The 21,282-nt window shown below is 39.7% G+C and overlaps 1 protein-coding gene across 1 annotated transcript; it reads right to left on the reverse strand.

The window, feature by feature from the left end:
- Nucleotides 1-604: 604 nt before the first annotated feature.
- Nucleotides 605-5,283, reverse strand: LOC139143809 (CMP-N-acetylneuraminate-poly-alpha-2,8-sialyltransferase-like). The gene is made up of 5 exons (XM_070714373.1): nt 4,858-5,283; nt 4,226-4,549; nt 3,391-3,501; nt 2,131-2,709; nt 605-1,762 (listed from the first exon to the last, which is right to left on the reverse strand). Exons 2-5 carry the CDS (start codon nt 4,402-4,404, stop codon nt 1,507-1,509), a joined length of 1,125 nt encoding a protein of 374 aa, XP_070570474.1. The 5' UTR covers nt 4,405-4,549; nt 4,858-5,283; the 3' UTR covers nt 605-1,506.
- Nucleotides 5,284-21,282: the final 15,999 nt, after the last annotated feature.

Genomic DNA, 21,282 nt, shown 5'->3' on the forward strand with positions numbered 1-21,282 from the left:
CCTAATATCCTGTGTTTCCTGGTCTCGGCACAAAGACAATGTGTTTAATCGTTTGTGAAGCAGGAACTTTTGAGTTCAAGTTATGGAGACATAGACGGTGGCTTTATTTATGTACTATTTCTTGACAATTTCACGAGGCCGAAGAAAATTCTTTGTTTTGCGTCCCGCGCGAGTTTTTTTAGTTTTCCAAAACAACAGTGTAGTTAAATAAAACATAAGCGCCTAGCTCTTCTACCTACAGAATTTTGTTTGCCAATTTTGTAAAACACATTTATAAAGCCTGCATGCCTGCAGAATGTGAATTTGCAGGCCCTTAAACACTATGCCGTTACTCCCTCAGTGATTTACACACTGCAGATTCACAATGTATTGTTACATATTTATCTACACACGGGCTTGTCCATCTTGACAGCTAAATTCAACAGCCACCGTTGGTTAACATACAGTCCACCCTGTCGTACAATTTGATAGGTTATTTTGCTGTGCTTCTGAATGTCCGTGAATAAATCATATCAGTCATAATGAGGTGCCATACTTTTGGCAAAGGTTTATTGATGATATCTAACTGTTGCCAAAACTCAACAGCACTTACTTTCTCCTGCCATACCTTTCATTCCTCTCTTTTAGTACACATTACTATGCAGACTACACTTCCAGAGGGGACAGTATAGGTTATTCAAAACCGACACTGTCTCACTTTTACCCATCCCTATATGCGTCCACCGAATGATACTCACCACTTACGCGTAGGAGCAAAGACATCCTCGTAACTCTATTAGTTACTTCAAATAATACCTTAGCAATATCCACGTGGAAGTACGATAAACTCAACAAACGAATTTATAAACGGATTACATATAAAACACTGTCAGATACACATCGGTGAATAGCAACTATATTCTATGGTATTCCTAACAGCATACCTTGATTTAAAAAAAGACGTGCACGAAAGGAAAAAGAAAAAGTAGGAGCAATCGTCACTGAAGCGTAAATTTTAGCGCAGTACCTGGTTTGTATCTTGTGTCGTGTATATGGTGCGTTTTATGGGCACACTTCGAGCTAATATTTTAGTCTCAGAACAAGACTTTATATAGGACAACAAAACACCGGCGGCGACTTTTTGGTGGCTGCCACCCCTAGCAAAACTGTCCAAAATATAGTGATTTCCAACATTTTAACAAGTAAGATATCTGCTGTTCATTTGCAAAAAAAGGACACAATAAGGCAAAATGTGTGTTTAACTTAGTATATACATGTGTCAATGCATGCCAAAAAAATCATGGACTAGGTTTTCTAACGCTAACGCAAATCGATGCGCTACGAGGCGGAAACGTGTCCCTATTTTGTTCAGTCACCTTCTGCGGTCACTGTATTATTAAGCCTCGTCTTCTTGGGCTGTAAACCTTGTGCTAGTCAAATTTTCAGGGTCATTCTTGTCATAATGTGACTGTGGGGAGAGGGTTCATGTACATACCATCCTGCCACCTACTGAACAGAAACAGTGAATCAATGTCGACAGTTGGATGTCACCATGTTTATGATTCCTCGATTGTTCAGCTCTCGCAGAATCTCGCTCTCTCTCGGCATGACAGCCTTTCTTGTATACCGAGATTTCTTGTCGTAGTAGTGATGACTGATATGCTTTCCCGTGGGACTGGAAGGAAACGGCCAGAAACCGTAGATGTTGATCTTCTCACAGAATAGAACTGCCACCGTGAACGCAAGAAACCCTTCGCTAGTTCCTCTTGTCGTATTCCAGAACCTTTGAAGTTGGAAAATAGAATTAATTGCTGTATAAATAGGGGTTTTTGTGTGAACAAGTAGTGTCTGACAGTGTCTGTAGTGACAGATTGATTACTATTCAAAGAAACTTTCATTTAAATTTAACACAATCCGTTGAGTGACCTACTGCCGAATGACATGTTGAACAAAGGAGGCCCAGGCGTTACTGACGTCAAAACAATGATCGATCGACGTGATAAATTGCGAGTCGAGCTAATCGGCAAGATTTATTGAGTAAAAATATATATTTCTCAGCTGAAAAAAATTAAGAAAGACGGAAAGATAATATCAACACTTTCCTCAATGAAAGATGCTAGACTACTTATAAATTCAGAAATGCTTGTTTACCTTTTCACTATCCGAGGCCATACTGGCAACATGGAATAAGCAAGTGTGAAGTTCAAGTTCGTTTTATCTTTTGCGTGATCAAGGAGATATTTAACATCGGATTTTGCTTGATTCATGAGATAAACTCTCTCTGTAAAGTTGTATCCGAACCATAGTATAGTGTTGTTAGCCGACAATAACGAATCGAAATAATACTTGTTCGTCTGTATCTGCCATTGGTTTTCCGGGTGCTTCATGTAAAGGACCAGGCCGTGGAGGGCGATGTTGTTGACGGCGGAAAAATCTGTTCTGTAGCCGACATCCTTCTCGTAGCCCTTGATGGGCGGCAAGTTGACACGGAGGACAAAATCGTGAGAGTCAATTTCCCGGCCGCATCTGCTGTGCAGTAGAATTCCGCTGCTACCAACTACTGCGCATGATCGAACGGGCTTGATAGTGTGGAAGTGTTCGTCGTAACGGGTGCCTGTAGGCACTTTCTTTTGGCGCCAGTTTTGGTGACAGCATTTACTACTAAGATTACGATCATCATTGAACATAACAACTGTTGACTCGAGCCTAATCACTTCTGAAAGTGGTTTTCTGAAACAAATGATCAAAACAAAATTAAAGGAACAATTGCTTAAGCTTCCGATTATATTTTATTATAAAATGTTCTATGTATGTTGTATATTACAAATACAATTTTTGTATTTTGCTCTATATATGTTGAAAACAATCCGACTGGCCTCGTGTCACAAAAACTATATAAACTGCTGTTTTATTTTGTAAGTTTTCCCATTGCAAACAATGAAAAGGCAGTCTCAAAATAGCGCAGTCACGCTCAGAACGAGCGGCTTCTTAGTTTGTTACATTGGGGTTGACAAGCGTTGGCAAAGAAACCTAAAATACACAACATTTTGAATTGCATCACTATTTTTCAAATCGGAAAGATATGGGACAGTTGTTTATCAGAAACAGAATCATCGATTCTATGAAATTCACCAAGAAAATATCGTACTTACGTTTCAATTACAAACTCTTTTGAACTGTTTGGAACTACCACCGAATTAGAGCACCGGGATAGAGTGTGACAAGAGCGGGAAAGAGGGCCAGGCTAGATCGAGAGATGTGTCCGACGGTGACGCATACGAGAACTTCAGACACATAGACAGACAGATGAAGGGTAAACATTTAAATAGAAAGATGGGCAACAGGACGAATGATACTGAGAGGAAATGGCAAAATTACACCAAATATAACAAGGACATACTTTGCTTTTACCTTAAATCTTGTAAAGTCTGCACCATTTCTAAACGTTGAGGGCAGTATTCACAGGATGACAATCCAGTTCGCTCTTTCGCTACTGATTTTATACTGGATGAAATATTGACCCTGGCAAACATAACGAGAAGTCGAATTTTCAAAACATGCCTAAAGCACGTGTAAAACAATCCTGAAGTCAAATCATTCTAAATATGTAATCAACAATGGAAGGCATGAATTCGTCAGTACTTTATATGAGACGTACGCTTGATTCATGGAGGTCAGGTCAGGTCAGGTCAGGTCAGATCTATGTAAACCTCATCGCTGTCATCTCGGATGTTTAAACATCATGTCGAGTTCGTCTACTACGTCGGCGATAAGGAGAAACTATTCTACTAAACTTGTGTCTTGTTTAAACCAAAGGGACGCGTCGTCTTTCCTGAAACTCCAGAGGTGCACGCAGAACGTGTGCCAAGATGCTATCAGGCGCGCGTGCTGCCCGAAGCTTGACGGCACAAAGATACTATTGACATGAGGCTTCACCTTCCTATGTTTATAGAACACCGATGGTGTTTTATATAAATTGTGGGGAAAAACTTACTTTTAAGAAAACGTTATTCTTACATGTATTTTACGGAAAGACAATATTTCTAAAAATAGAACCAATTTTGTTCTTGACACCTTTGCGCTACATTTATGCGCCCCTATAAGAGTCAATGAGGTACTTAAAGTACCAAAATATCATACAGCAGCTGCGTGTCGCGCAACAGGACATGCCTCTGTGGTTTAAACCTGCTTAAAAGCTGAAATAAATCTGTGATCACGTAACGTTGAATATATTACTAATCAGCACCTTGTCTTTCTGATTTCTTGTCGGCCTTTCTGATCATGAGTGGCATGGTGCATAATAGACGGCCCTGCTACGGGCTTAACATACGATCTTGTTTCGGTCCGGGAGTACAGGAACAAGCAAACGCCACAAACAACGAGCATTACCCAGAATAGTTGATAAAATCGCGTTACTGTTGCCATAATTTGAGCGACGTAATCGACGAAGCTGTCTGCCTCTTTCTGTTTGACCTGCTGGCGACCCTAGGAGAGTCTTCAATGCGAACATACAATCTCGATATCTTGGACGTTCAACCCATCTGTCATCAGGATACCTGGTTAATGGACCCTAAGTACCGGAAAGGAGGACGTAAAACAACCATTTACAAAGGATAGCGAAACGGTAAATAATCAAGTTAAGTTTATGAAGCAAAGGCAGAATTATTTATTCGGACAAGTTATAATCTCCGAGGCACGAAATCCATATTTATGCAATACCTGTCATTCGACGGTCACATGTCCCAAGCTTCTGTTCTGAGAAACTTTATCAGACTATCGTTTTCTCTGATCATAAATTCCCAAGTGACTGTTGAGAACTATGGAAACTTTACACATGTTTGAAGCCCATGGTAGTGTTTATCGTGCCAGCCTGCTTACCTTGCTCAGCTCCTTGCTCGTGAGTATTGCGTCGGCTTCCTATTTGTGACGCAAATTCATGCGATTGGGTGTAGCCTTTCTTTCGTGTGATCGTCTCGAATCGAACGCTTTACTGCTAACCAGCCGCTCAAGTATGGAATGAAATGCCGTACGATTTGTCCATGCTCTTGAAGGTCGGCAAAAGACTTGCCAGAGAAGCTACACTAAGAAAAGAATTATATAACTCAAGTGGCACAGGGTTTAACCGTACAATAGAAAGTCAATGTTTGGCATCTTATGGTTAAATACCGAAAGACGAAAGACACACGAAATTGGCCTCATTACGTAACAATAGTTTAAAAGGGAACTGCTGTGATTCGTATGATGTCGTCATGGCACTTTCATCGCGTCATAAATCGCAGAACAGACCGACCACTTTCTGTAGGTTTCATACTGAAGCCGTACAATTTATCAGGTGCCGCCAACGAAGCTGTTCGTGCAAAAAGGTGTTTGTGCGCAGTTTTTCAGCGGGCGGGCAGATTTAAAAACTAATCAGCGGGTGGGGAGAAAGAAATCGATATTTTCTATGGGCGGGGAAGAAATTTCATTGTTCGTCAGTGGGCGGGGAGAAATGTTTTGACAGTGGCTACCGAAATTCATATAGGGAAAGGAATACTGTGGTTGATAGAACTTGAGGGGAGATAAAGCTCCTAACTTAGAGGGGAGAAAGGGAATATGTACATCCAGCGGGCAATGGGGAATTTCAGTCGTGGGGAGAGGGCAGTGGGGAGCATGAATTGTTATGAGGAGTGAGGAGCGGGCAGACCTGGAAGGCAGTAGGCATCAAAATTCAGAGGGAGGGCACATTTTCCGTGTATGCCAGTGGGAGGGCAGTTACGAACAGCTCTACTTTCTCCTCCAAATTTTCGCTCAAGGTAATAAAAGAAGTAAAGTCGGTATATCAGCTTTCAAAACATGTGTTGTGACGATTTTGCAAAATTGATGAAATTTACCACTTGGCGGCGCTTGACCGTTTCACTGAGTGTCCTGAATGGTCAGATAGTCAAGAAACGAATCTCGTATTACCACATTTGGTTATTCAAACATCTTCGTTCGTGACACATAGCTTGAAATGGAAGTACACGTAGTCATGGAGGCAGTCTCTCTTTCTACCTCCATGTTGTAGATTAATTCTTACCCACATGACACGCGCCCGCAATTCTCTTGCTAACCACAAAGACTGGAGAGATACTTTGCTTCTACACCGAGAGCCTTCGAGTCCATTTGATCGTAATATTGATTAGGTGTGACCTCACCTTCGGCTCAGGTATCAGTAAAATTACAGCCAAGAGCACTATCCCCTTAGTGGGCGACGTCAAAAGTTCAATGTAGGATAAAAAACTTAATTCCCTTAGTTTCCCCCCAAACCCCCCCCACCCCCCTAGAAACTTAATTGACTTATATTGAACCTGTTGCCAGGCTCTATCTAATAGATGTAAAGCGAAGATAAGGATCAGTCAATTTAGGGGTGAAATAAGTAATGCATCGTTAAGGCCCCACTAGCTGTAACTCTTGAAATTTGTTGACGTCAAATTATCTACCTATTCTTTCCTCCTCTCTGAAATCTACCCTCTGAAGAGATATGAGCTTTTACTGCATTAGGAAACCATTCCTTTCAGAAACATTTGACATGTAAATTAAAATTTTATTACGGTCATTTTGATTTCCTGGCATTTTCAAAATTTGGTAAATTATAAAGGAATCAGAACATACAATGTCATAGTTGAAAACATTCACCCTTGTGGATTACAGTTTGGACTACGCTGTGCAGTTTATATGAAGATTTAAATGCAGATATGCATAGTATCAAGGGTTTAGCTTTTCTGCATGGGGCTGTGATTTAATGTTTGGGCGAACATTTAATCGCAGTGTAATCTTTATCTTGTTCAAAATTGCATATATAGCCCCGGCAGTGTGTACACAGACCTAAATGACTACATTGTCACAAGCTTATTTTAGTTTGAAAGTAAAATCATAAAAATAATGCTAAAAGATACAGCTAGTGGGGCTTAAGATTGGGAACACACTTTGTGTTTCATCCAATGTAAATACAACATACTAACAACAAACTTGAAGTTTATCAATGAATGAACAAGAACAACAACAATAAAGTCCAGGTTTCTCCTTCCAGAGGCATAAAAACTATCTCATCTGTCCCGGTGGGTTGTAACAACTCAGTTCACACTGCTCCATTCAGGCGGACTACACATGCACCAGAAATGTAGCAAGATATAATTAAAAATAAATCCGAGTGCAACCAGAAACAGTAGAGAAACTACCGTCTATGGTGCAACAGAAGCCAACAGCCTGCATTGTTTACACTAACTAGGCCAGGTGCAGCTCTGCACCGTGTTAAAACAACTCCCTCCGCTGGATTCAACACGAAAGTGTGCATTTCTGCTCTATTTTTTCAAATATTCATTCCCCTGGCAATTTTACCTTAAATCGATTTGTAGGATAGAAACTTTTTAGGTCAAAACCACCCCACCCCAAACTAAAAGAATTAAGTTTTTTATCCTTCATTGAACTTTTGATGTTGCCCCTTAGTGGGCAAGAATCGTGTCGAGGGTAGCACGTTTTATTATTTATATTTAGTGTGTTTTTTTTAAAGAGATAACCCGATAGTGTTTGAACTCAGCGGTATAAATTTCGCAATATACTGTAGATTTGAAATCTATTCACGCAAGCTTCTGATACCGGTCCGCAAACAAACAACTATTTCATGTAAGGGACTGGTCAGTTTCTTCAGCCTGGGGGGGCGGTGGATTCATGGGGGGGGTCACCTGTTTTTGACTTTGGTGATGGGGGGGGTCACCTTGTTTTTGAAATGCCCAATAGGGGGGTCAGTGTGTTTTTGAATTTTGACACAGGCTCATCATTGCCTAAATGCTAGTGTCAGCCACAAATTTCATTATTCAGTTGTATTTTTCGGCGCGCCCTTCGGGCGCGTAACTTTAATATCAGTCATATTTTTCAGCACACCCAACTTTAACATATCAAGCATACATACATCAGAGATATCTGTATGTTCAATATTTTTCAGCATGCTCTTCAAGCTCATTACTTTAATATATATCAGACATTTTTCAGCATGCCGTTCAGGTGCATGACTTTAATATACAAGGCATATATATCAGAGATATCAGGATGTTTCATATTTTTCGGCGCGCCCTTCGGGCGCCATACTTTAATAAATCAGAGATATCTTGATGTTTGCTAAGTGAAAGTGTACCATTATGAAATCTGCATTTCATATGAAAAGGATGACAAATTTCTGATACTTTTCTGTTCTCTCTATGAGAATTCAGTATGAGAAAGCAACATGCACAAATATTTCACAATATATATTTGATACAGTGACTTATTTTAGAGATAGAAAAATGACAAGATATCTTTCCTTCTCATTGATGCAATTATTTTCCTTTGTGTCACAGGTTTTCTGTAGAAAGATGTTTTTTTATGAACAAAATAACAGTTAAAAAAGGCAGTTTTTGTCATTATATAGCTGCATGTGCTTTTATGGTTTCAATGTTACAAGAAAAGGTCCTCTCAGACACTGTACACATCAGATTTGGCTAAAAAAGCTCTCTATGGCTCCTCAGGAGATTTAATTGGATGGTTGGCAAGTCTTTACACCCATCAAAGTTTTTGATTCACTGCTTTTTCCTCTTTGATATTAATGATTGACATCCATTTCTGTACAACAGTTCAGGACATCTGGTTAAGCATAGAAAGTGTGAAATACATTCAAAGCTCATTCAAAATACAGCTCATTCAAAATGTACTGTATTCAAACTTTAAGCTTGACACTTTGAAATTCCTATCTTACAACTGACATGTCAACAATTTCATTAAAACATAGAATGACTATTTAAAATATAAATATATGTAAAATGTAAAATATAATAAATATATATATATATATATATATATATATATATATATATATATATATATATATATATATATATATATATATATATATATATATATATATATATAATTTTTGTCCACCTTTTGTTTTACCTATGTCGCGCGCCGGGGGGGGGGGGGTCACCTTGTTTTCGAAATTTGGAATAGGGGGGGGGGGTCACCCTGTTTTCAAAATTTGGCATAGGGGGGTCAGCCACTTTTTGACGTCGGCAAAAAATAATCCACCGCCCCCCCCCCCCAGGCCGAAGAAACTGACCAGTCCCTAATTGGCTCCCACCAAGAAGCAAAACGGCAGTGAGCACGCCACCCGGGGAGACATGCTGGTGCATCCAAAGGACAATTATTTTCATATTCTCGTTGTTGATATCGAGGGGTTTAAGCAGTTTATTCGTCCCCATGATGCCCCACACTACTGTTTTGGCTTTACCTCCATGACAATAGTGTCGTTCACAAACAGGCCATTAAAACGCCTCTGAAACGGCTCAGGTCCAACGCTGGCGTAAAAAGTTACGTTGTGACGCTCCCAAGTGGTTCTGAAACGTTTCAAATTTGAGATTTGAACGGAAAATTTGAGACGGAAAAACCTGGGCCGGTGAAGGGGTTACTAGTAATTCTATCCGCAACTCGCTGTGTGGACCCACTGAGCCGCTTCAGAGTCGTCTTAAACGCCCTCATGCGACAGGTTTTTGTATCTTATCACAAACAACAATCAACATTCAGTTTCCTTCCATGGCTGCCGAACAGAGTTCATCATCTTGTGGCACTAATTGGTCTGACGATGAGATCAGTCTGCTTATCTCAGTCTGCGCATGGATGTACAAAATTTTTGTATATCCATGGTCTGGGCGGACGAAAGTACATAGGGAATGTTGGAACAGAACCTGTAGACACAGCCTCATTTTAAAAAAATTCTGCAAGGGCTCTACAAAAGGGTTTAAATATGACAGTTGATCAGTGTCACCGCAACATAAAGGCACGGAAACTGAAGCACAAAGAAGTTGTTGACAGCAACGGGTAGTACGATATCAATCATGTAAGCCATCTTTTACAATGCTGTATGCTTGGCCATGTACACCTTTTGAACTCGAGAGGGTGCCGAAACAAGACTTCAATTTTGAATGTGTGGACATAAGCGTACTCAAACTATTAATCCCCTGTGTTTGCAAATCACAAATAGTGTCACACAAACGTTTCCAATTTTGAACGAACTAAAAACAACACAAAACGCTATTCTGATAGACAAGTCCTACATTCATGGCTTAATTACAAAATAATAAACAACGAATGAATATCGTCATTTTATGTTTCTTCCTGTTATGTCTATACCTTTTCCATATCAATTGTGAATTTTTCTACTCCGACAACACGCTTTACATTGCATGTCAGACCAGTTGTTACTTCTAAGCGGATTTCAACTCTTTTGTAATCGTCTTATCAGGTTGTCATATAAATCTATTGACAAAATGAAGGAAAGCTAATCATTGTACTTTGCGGAATTTCGGTATTTTTTCAAAATATCTTGTTTTGGTGATGTTTACCCTTTCTTTTTATCGTTGTAAACGTACAGGGACAAAGCCGCTCTTTTTTGAACTTCTTTTATGAATTGTGTTCGATATGAAAAGTAGTTAGTGTCGTTTGACTTCTTGAAACATGCTGAAATACTGCTCACCAGTTCAAAACCTATACTCTGCTTGCAGCCAGAGAAGGTTAAAAATTCAACATTTTACATGGTGTACCAAAAATCAAGTTCCGCGTGCTAAACTGTCAATATACACGGCTGAACATACACTAGTTTCAGACCTAATGCAAGCTTTGTAAGACTACAGCGATTGCGCAGAATAAACTTGTCGTCCAGACCAAAACAAACCATCTACACACGTACATCGATACATGTGCATGGCGTTCCTCCTTGTTGTAATGTACTAATCTTAACGGCCCTGATACTGGGAGCCTATAAATACCCCCTATCTCCCCGGGCATTCATAATCCTACATGAGTGGCACATGATAACAGCGTCAACGAATGCTCCCGAAAATCTGGAGCTTTCAACAACCATGGTGTAAATTAAAGCATTGTTCCAACATATTACGTTTTGTGAATACTTGTGGCATCACCTTGTTGGCGAAATTCTCTCATTTTTTCCATTTTAAGTTGATTTTTGATGCCAAAACTGCTTCGATGCTGTGTTCGAAGCGTCCAACAAACAATAGATGAAAGCATTCAAACAGCTGCCAATCACAAGGGGACGCGCAAAGGTGCAAAACGATCAAACATTTGTTGTGTACATCGGATCGATTACGATGTCAACAATGAATAAACGATTCTTACAACTGAGCAAAATACTTGACCAACGGTTACTGAACACGAGTCTCAGATGAGTTCAGACACAAACGGACTATTTCATGGTTTCAAGCAGATTGCCTCTCCCTGTTTGTTTGTTGATCTGTGTACGTCTAGGCCTATGAATGGGTGATGTGTATGTTTACCTGCAGTACGATATTTTACGATAGATCTCTTTTCGAAGTATGTTGTCGCCTAGCCCTGCGTACGATGCCGTGTGTTCCCGGCGTTATACGGCCTCCCACCACAGCTCTGCTGATTGCCATGGACAAAACCGGCAACATGCGGATCCAATTCGGACGGAACACGAAAAACTACTTTTCGAACTGTTTTCGGCCGAAATCAACTCGATTCCGATCTATGCAGCCTACCCAAATCACTCAACCGCTCACAGACTGCGGAAAAATGCTCTCGTGACGTCCAAAACCGTTGTTTGCTGGCGATGCACGGTCAATGGCCCATGCAGTGGACGGCCATTGGATACGTTCACGCCACGATTATACAGGTGCCCATGAGCTGCATTATTTTCTGTCGGGTCGGGGCGATGAAACTAAATCGCGATTGCTTCATCTCTGTCAGATTTGACCAAAAAGAGACACTTGACATAGATTATAGCATCAAATGTTGACCGTTCAGACTGAAACATGATAAAAGGTTTGAAGATCGCCGTGATGTCGTTCTTCTCTATACGTTTTTCTGAGCTTGTTTTTTACTAAATTGCTCTAATATTATCTGACGTTTTTTTGAAATCTTAATCAACTTTTCTTTCCCAACCAGGACACAACATTACCTTTTTACTTTCATAGTAACTTAGGATTCATTTAATTCGCAGATTAATAGACTCTTATGTTCTTCCTCGATTGTCTGTGACTGATTTTGCTATCCCGATACCGATATTGCGTTCGCACTCAGGTGTCTTGAAACTTACGTCATTCACTGAAATAGTTTTCGGACAAACTCAAGAAATTCGACAACTACTAACGAATGTTCGGCAAAATTTACAGAGACTAGCAATAATAATTATGGTCATTTTACCGTCTTTAGCTAAGCGGACTCGCTTGGCGGAAGCAGTATATAACGTTCTGAGTTCCCCATTTTTACCCTACCATGTAAGTGTAGTATTCGAACGAGTGCTTGGATATTGATATTTTTCTATACTTTTTTACTTTTGATTTTAAGTCTTTTGATTCTCCATCGGCGGCAGCACATGTACGGTTACAACCGTCAATGTGATGACCGGAGTGTGCTTGTAGTTGTCGACAAGTTGTCGGGAAGTTGTATTTAGAGGCTGCAGTTCGGGATTTTTCAAGATGAACAACACATTATACATTTCCTACATCTTTGAAATGGGGATTACGGTAATCTTTCATGTGATGAACATTTTTTGAACGTCTTTGCAATGTGTTCCCACGATGAGTGTGAACTGATTCTTTGTTTGTAAAAATCGTCAGAAATGGTCCAGTGACCGTGTTAAAATAGACACAGATGTAAAACCATTGCGAGGAAGATACAGTTAAGGAAATTCACATTGCAATATTTGCTGTCGTATTTCTCAGCAGGAATAATCATTTTTTACACGTTGTGTATAAGAACAGCAAGCAGGTGTTCGGCGGTCAATTGCTTCTATCATAATGATCTTGATCGCAGCTATTTGGCGAGAAGACAGCGGGTACTTATAATCTCGCAAAATTATTGATATCATGTCTTTGTATAGAAAATTTTCGATCGAGGCAGCTTAAATCAACAGCCGTGGTATAGTGTTCTCACTGGACACAGAACTACCTGTTATCAACAGTACGTTATGTACCATCGGCGGTAACACATTGGTCATAATCTTGTCTAATTCTGCCCCGCTTTTTGTACCGTCCAGAAATTTCAAAACTAGATTTTTTTACCCTGACATATAATACAGCGACCTTGCACACTAATGATCATTCCACTGTTTCTGTTGGGATTTGTTGGTTTTTTAATTTGTTCCGTGGCCCCGGTAAGATTTTTTCAATACGATACACAGTTTGAATTTTTTTCAAGGTAAATTTAGTATATTCCCAGTTTCTGGGGTCAAGTAGTCTGGAGTGAAAGTTTGAGCAGACGCTGACAGAGTAGACGTCGAGCCCGGTACAGTTGACTGAGATCCGGTCGGTTTGGGTCGTTTTGTCCAGAAACCTACAAAGTTCTGTATGATCACCGTTCGGCATTTGGGTGAATTTTGGTCAAAGTAATTCAGTAACAATATACGCCAGATTCCTTGTGTTGTTTTTGTCACCATCATACGCGTATACGGACGGTTTTCGATTAAAAACGGTAAAAATATCCAGTGCTCGTAAATGCGTGCAAAATTTATTCAGTGACTGTTTACGCAGCAGTCGTAAATACGACTAGGATTTACCACCACGTAACAACTGTAAACACCGCATCAACAGTCCATACGAAAATTTTGTGCTGAATCGAGGGAGATAACAATTGCGGTAGGAAAGGTCAGTCCACCATCTGTCAAAGTTGTTGATCGGAAAAATCTTCACTGTTCACAAACTACATGAGTGGCTGTTATAGTTGTACACGTAGTTCCATGGGCTTTCCACTGTCCCTTGTTACGAGCTATGTTCAAAGTGCGTCAAGCTACGAATATTTTCATGTATGGAGTTACAGACATCGGTGAAGTACCGGCTACATTTTGTTCAAAACCCCTGTCTGTTTGTTCCTCGTGTTGTTTTTTGTGTCCCTAACGTCGACTGGCTCTATGTGCGTATAAATATAGCAGTCGGGATTAAGATTTCCTGGATAGATAGATACACTCATCGTTTATTCCGCCTCTGACGCAAAGATACTGTTATGTAGGTCATTTCCCCCACACTCATCATGACCTGAGTTCAATCAGTCTAGAACATTCTCAAGGTCACTGCCCTTGATGACCTCACAACCTTGAATTCAATTAGTCATGTTTGGAATGTTCTGGAAAGTTGATTAGTTGTGTAAGGGAGACAATTTTAGAACAGTAATTAGCATGTCAATAAAAGTTCTAGATTGTTCTTATATGCCTTTATAAAAGGGACGTGCACAGCTTCCAGTCAGACTTTTGGGATCATGTCTCTTGTGTGTTACTATAAACTCCAGCAGTAGTCATTCTCAAGACTTTTCAAGACCTTCACTGTCAACGCTGGATTTATACTGTGGACTTTGTGTAGCTTCAAGCCTGCAAACCAAAGGACTGTTCATTCATCCGACTGACTGTTACAACTCTGAGACTGGAGCTTTGCCGTCCCAGCTGAGATAAGTAGTCTGTACACTTTAAAGCTTGTATTCTATCCCTAACTTAGCAATTAGTTTTATTTTCGTAATAAATTTTGTGTAAACGGAAACTGCTGAGTTCACCCTTTTGTTCGTTTTCTCTGCACGTAACAAAATTGGGGGCTCGTCCGGGAGACGAATATTTTGAGCCGTTTGACAACATTTTGACAGCTTTTAAAACTACTGTATACTGTGAACTCAGCGAAATTTAATCATGGCGGAATTTAAACCAGAGGAAATGGATGACCTTGATCAGGACACATTTGATTCCCTCAGAAAAGACGACCTCATAACACTGGCCATTTCCTTAAGGTAGAAGTTAAACGATCTATGCGCAAGCGAGAAATACAGTTCAAGATTGCAAAACATTTAGTTAAATCAGGCCATTTTGAGGAGTCTGCCTTAAAAGATTATGAGCCCGAGTCTACCTCTGAACTCAGAAAATTAGAATTAGAAATGCAGACAAATTTGGAGATCAAGAAACTAGAATTACAAATGAGAGAGAAAGAATTACAAATGGAAGAAAGACAGAGAGAGAAAGATAGGCAGGAAAGATTAGAAATGGAAGAAAGACAGAAAAAGAGGGAATTGGAAATGAAAGAAAAAGAATTGCAAATGGAAGAAAGACAAGGGAGAAAGAAAGAGAGGAAAAAGAAAAGGAAAGAGAATTAGCAGAACACCGACTGCAGTTAGAAATGAGACGTTTAGAGCTTAGAAAGTCAGGAAAATTCTTCCCTTCAGACAAGTTTGACATCACTAAGCATTTCAGGTTAGTTCCCCCTTTCCAAGAAAAGGATGTTGATAAATATTTCCTTCATTTTGAGAAAATTGCTCAGAGTCTGGATTGGCCTAAGGAGTCCTGGTCTATGCTTTTGCAGAGTGCTTTGGTGGGTAAAGCCAGAGAAATTTACATTCAGTTGTCAGTAGAACAGGCTTCAAATTATGATTCTGTGAAGGAATTAATTCTCAAGGGCTACGAGTTGGTGCCTGAAGCTTACCGTCAGAAATTTAGGGATTGTGAGAAGGTGAAAGATCAAACTTATGTTGAATTTGCTCGAACAAAAGAACAACTGTTTGATCGTTGGTGTTCTTCTGAAAAGGTCAGTCAGAATTATGACAAATTACGACAACTTGTTTTGATTGAAGAATTTAAGAGGTGCATTCGGAGTGACATCAAGACGTTTATCAATGAACAAAAGGCAGATACATTAGAGGTTGCTGCACGTTTGGCCGATGATTATTCATTGACCCACAAATCTTCATTTCTCAGCAAACCATCCCAGTCCTTTTCCTACAGAAACAATGCAGGTAAATTTAACTCCTCCTTTTCATCCAAGAATTTTTCAAAGGACAGTAGAAAATCAAATGACAACAGTTCACAGAGTTCAAGTAACACTCCCACATCATCAGATCCCAAGTCTCAATCTCCTTCTGACAAACAGTTCGTTACACTTTCTTGTAATTATTGTAAGAAAGACGGCCATTTAATGTCAGAGTGTTTCAAATTGAAAAGAAAACGTGAAGGTCAAAGTGGTCAAAGTGGATCTAAGCCAACCGGCTTTATTTCTTCATCAACTCAATTAGAGTCTAATAATGTGTGCAACACATTTTCTGAGGTTAAACCCCTCTTATCCCCAATTAATGAGGTCAAGGTCAATTCTTCTCAATATAGCATTATGGGTATTTTCGAGCCATTTATTCATAATGGTTTTATATCACTTTCTAGTGATTTTTCTTCCGCTACCCCTGTCAAAATTTTAAGAGATACCGGGGCTTCCCAGTCTCTTTTGTTGGCAGATACCCTGCCGTTTTCTGAAAAGTCATTTTCAGGTTCTAAAGTTCTTATTAAGGGGGTAGATTGTAATGACTACATTCCTGTTCCTCTCCATAATGTCTATTTGTCTTCGGACTTTGTTTCTGGACCTGTGACTTTAGGTATTAGGCCTTTTTTGCCTTTTGAAGGGATTCACCTTCTTCTTGGAAACGACCTTGCTGGGGACAAGGTCATTACTAATCCACTTGTGACTGATAATCCTAGTTTAGATCAGGATCCAGAGCCAATTGAACAAGAGATACCCGATTTATTTCCTTCATGTGCTATTACTCGAGCCATGTCAAAGAAAACTTCCGAGAATCAAATACTCTCAAAAATAATGTCACAGATGTTGACTTAAATGACACCTTTCTCAGTCAGGTGTTTGACACGGATCATTCCGTTATCCCTCGTGGATTTGAAACTTCCAGTAAAACTTCTGCTGACCAAAGTCAGACATTTTCTAGATCAAATCTCATTGCAGAACAACACAAAGACCCAGATATTTTGTCTTTGTTTGACAGGGTAGATGATGAAGGTAAAACTTCAGATAACTCTGTTTCCTATTATACAAAATCTGGTATTCTCATGCGTAAATGGAGACCTCCAGATGTTTTGGTTGATGACGATTGGGCTATAAAACATCAAATTGTGGTTCCAAAGCCCTACCATGCTGAAATATTGCGCCTGGCCCATGAAACCCCCTGGGCTGGTCACTTAGGAGTCAGGAAAACTTATCATAAAATTCTCAGTCACTTTTATTGGCCTAATCTCAGGCAGGATGTAGCACATTTCTGTAAAACTTGTCACACATGTCAAATGGTAGGAAAGCCAAATCAGACCATTCCAAAGGCCCCTTTACAGCCAATTCCTGCATTTCAAGAACCATTTAGTAGGATACTAATAGACTGTGTTGGGCCCCTACCAAAAACAAGATCAGGAAATGAGTACATGCTGACAATAATGTGTACATCAACTCGGTTCCCAGAAGCCATACCACTGAGAAACATAAAGACAAAGACTATAGTGAGAGCTTTAGTTAATTTTTCACTTTATTTGGCCTCCCTAAATGTGTCCAGTCCGATCAAGGCTCCAACTTTATGTCTGGAATTTTTTCAACAAGTAATGGATCAGCTAGGCATTAAACAGTATACGTCATCCGCCTATCATCCAGAAAGTCAGGGTGCTCTTGAGCGATTTCATCAAACTTTGAAAAACATGATTAGGACCTACTGTTTTGACACAGAGAAACAGTGGGATGAAGGAATTCATTTTTTGCTCTTTGCTGTTAGAGAGTCAATTCAGGAGTCTCTTGGTTTTAGCCCATTTGAGCTTGTATTTGGACATACAGTCCGTGGCCCACTTAAGCTCGTTAAAGAGAAATTCCTATCAGACGATGATGATTGTCTGAATATTTTGCAATATGTGTCAGATTTTCGTACAAAACTCTCTAAAGCATGTGAATTAGCCAGAGAAAATCTTGAGTCATCTCAGCAGTCAATGGAAACCAAATACGATAAAAACACCTCAAAACGGAAGTTTGAACCAGGTCAAAAAGTTCTTGTTTTACTTCCAATTCCTGGCAAACCACTCCATGCTCGTTACTTTGGGCCATACCTAATTGATAAGAAATTGAGTGATTTAAATTACATCATAATAACACCTGACAGGAGAAAACAAAAACAGCTATGTCACATAAATATGCTTAAGCCATATTTGGATAGGGATAATCCTACTATAACTCAGCCTGTCAGTACCGTCAGTTCTGGCCATTATGAAGATAGTGATACTGAAACTGACTTGAGTGAAAATACTCTAAACTCAAAGCTGGGCTCGGTCAAGCTTCAGAACTCAGAAATCCTGGAGAAGCTGGAGTCTACAAAGTTGGCACACCTCCAGCCAGAACAACAACAACAGGTGAAAGAACTGCTCCACGAATATAAACACCTGTTTCAAGATGTTCCAACGAGGACAAACGTCATCTATCACGACGTTGATGTTGGGGACAGTAAGCCTGTAAAACAACATCCATACAGACTGAATCCAACAAAAGCAAAATATCTCCAGGAAGAAGTCAAATACCTGCTGGACAATGACTTTATTGAACCCAGTAAAAGTAACTGGAGTTCGCCGTGCATACTTGTTCCCAAATCAGACCACAGTTATCGTATGTGCACGGACTTTAGGAAGGTCAACACTTTAACAAAGACAGACACTTTCCCAATCCCGAGGATTGATGACTGCATCGACCGAGTGGGAAAAGCCAAGTATGTGACGAAATTTGACCTACTGAAGGGATTTGGCAAGTCCCTCTGACGGATCGTGCTCGTGAAATATCCGCCTTTGTTACACCAGACGGATTGTTCCAGTACAAGGTGATGCCATTTGGAATGAAGAACTCTCCGGCAACGTTCCAACGGATGATCAACGACGTCATATCCGGGCTAGACGGGTGTGCAGCTTACGTTGACGACGTCATTCTGTATGGTGACACCTGGGAGGAACACATCAAGCTCATGCGGAAGTTCTTTGAGAGACTGAGCAAAGCAATGTTGACTGTCAACCTTGCCAAATCTGAGTTTGGTTGGGCTAGGGTAACTTACCTCGGACATACTGTAGGACAGGGTGAGGTAAAACCTGTTGATGCCAAAATCAGTGCCATTTCAAGTTTTCCCATACCAAACTGCAAACGACAACTGATGCGCTTTCTCGGTATGGCTGGTTACTACAGAAAATTCTGTCCAAATTTCTCCACAATTACTGAGCCTTTGACTAACTTACTTAAAAAGAAAGTAAAGTTTGTTTGGTCAGAGCAATGCCAACAGGCATTTGATACACTTAAAGCCATACTGCAAAGTGCCCCAGTGTTGTCTGCACCAGATTTCACTTTGCCATTCAAATTAGCTGTAGATGCTAGTGATACGGCTGCTGGTGCTGTTTTATTGCAAGAGGATAGTCATGGTATAGATCATCCTGTTTGCTATTTTTCACGCAAATTTAACAAATCCCAGAGAAACTACTCTACAATTGAAAAGAGTGTTTATCTTTGATATTAGCTTTACAGCATTTTGAAGTTTATGTTACTTCTTCAAATCAGCCAATAGTGGTTTATATGATCACAACCCTCTTGTTTTTCTGCAGAAATTTAAAGGCAAAAATCAGAGATTGCTAAGATGGAGTTTAATGTTACAGGAGTTTAATCTTGACATTAGACATATCAAAGGCAGAGACAATTTAATTGCAGACTGTCTCTCTCGTATTTAGAACTTATTGTTGTTCACACTTTTAAGATTACATTTGTAAAAGAAAGATTTTTCTTTGAAAAATTTGCTTTTTGAAGACGGGGTGTGTTATGTAGGTCATTTCCCCCACACTCATCATGACCTGAGTTCAATTAGTCTAGAACATTCTCAAGGTCACTGCCCTTGATGACCTCACAACCTTGAATTCAATTAGTCATGTTTGGAATGTTCTGGAAAGTTGATTAGTTGTGTAAGGGAGATAATTTTAGAACAGTAATTAGCATGTCAATAAAAGTTCTAGATTGTTCTTATATGCCTTTATAAAAGGGACGTGCACAGCTTCCAGTCAGACTTTTGGGATCATGTCTCTTGTGTGTTACTATAAACTCCAGCAGTAGTCATTCTCAAGACTTTTCAAGACCTTCACTGTCAACGCTGGATTTATACTGTGGACTTTGTGTAGCTTCAAGCCTGCAAACCAAAGGACTGTTCATTCATCCGACTGACTGTTACAACTCTGAGACTGGAGCTTTGCCGTCCCAGCTGAGATAAGTAGTCTGTACACTTTAAAGCTTGTATTCTATCCCTAACTTAGCAATTAGTTTTATTTTCGTAATAAATTTTGTGTAAACGGAAACTGCTGAGTTCACCCTTTTGTTCGTTTTCTCTGCACGTAACAATACACACTGTTTTAAATGTGCCACTCCTAGGCCCTGGGATCGATTTCCATACCTTTAAGGTGAAGTACTACGAATTACGTCAAAATTAAGTTGTGGTGTCATTTTCTTGAAACTTTGCACAAATATTCTTGGAAGTTTTGCAAGTGCAAAAATGAAATTAAAAATGGGGGTCACCAAGCTCGTTTCCATGGAAACGGACGTTAAAATGGCGTCGTTAGAAATAATAAAAATGATATAATTCACTTAAACTAAAAAAAAGCAATTATAAACGCTTAGCAAATGAGTTATTTTAATAAATACCAAGACTTAAGATCCATATCTATCGAATGTATAGTTTTCATGATGTTTGTGAAGAAATTTTAACATAAGTATCGATTACAAAATGACGATATCGAAATTGTATCTCTACATAATTTTCGAACTTTGTTCCTGTCGCTTTGAATGGTGTCATTTTGACCAAACTTGGCGAATAAACTCCTGACATAATACCATTTAGTTTACACTTTTAATAAAAGGGTGTCACCACGCTCCTTTTAACAATATCTCCAGGTGAATGGGTAATTTGCGCCATATAAATGGGAGAGAAATGTAATTTTTCGCTCATATTGAATAAAAAACAGCTTCCTAGGGGGTCAAAATATGACCAGGTTATGGGCCACATGTATTTCTAAGACACTGGGTCAAAAAATTAGGTAAAAGCGCAATTTCAACAATGACAGGTGATGTTAAATATATGCGCTACAAATAACCCATTTGCGGCAGGCTGGAGTTAAATCTGCGCAGAAACGTTCTAAAGCGTGTGCGCGTCCGAATTCGTCGCCCTTTACCTTAACGGCCCTGATACGGCTGCGAGAGCCCTTACGCCGTACGACCAAGGGCCGCAACAGCCGTATCAGGGTCGTAAAGGTTTTATCATATACCTTATAGAATGATAAATATGTAGTTTACATAATATTCAACATTGTTTAGGAGATAAAAATGTGTGCGATATCAAATATTTATCGCCTTTTGTGTCAGTTTTTCATGAATACGATGGCCGCTTCCCGTCGCGGATTGACATACATAATGACGTCATTTGTTTACCTGCAGA

Source organism: Ptychodera flava, chromosome 11 (assembly GCF_041260155.1).
Source record: "Ptychodera flava strain L36383 chromosome 11, AS_Pfla_20210202, whole genome shotgun sequence".
In the NCBI taxonomy this organism is placed as follows: domain Eukaryota; kingdom Metazoa; phylum Hemichordata; class Enteropneusta; family Ptychoderidae; genus Ptychodera; species Ptychodera flava.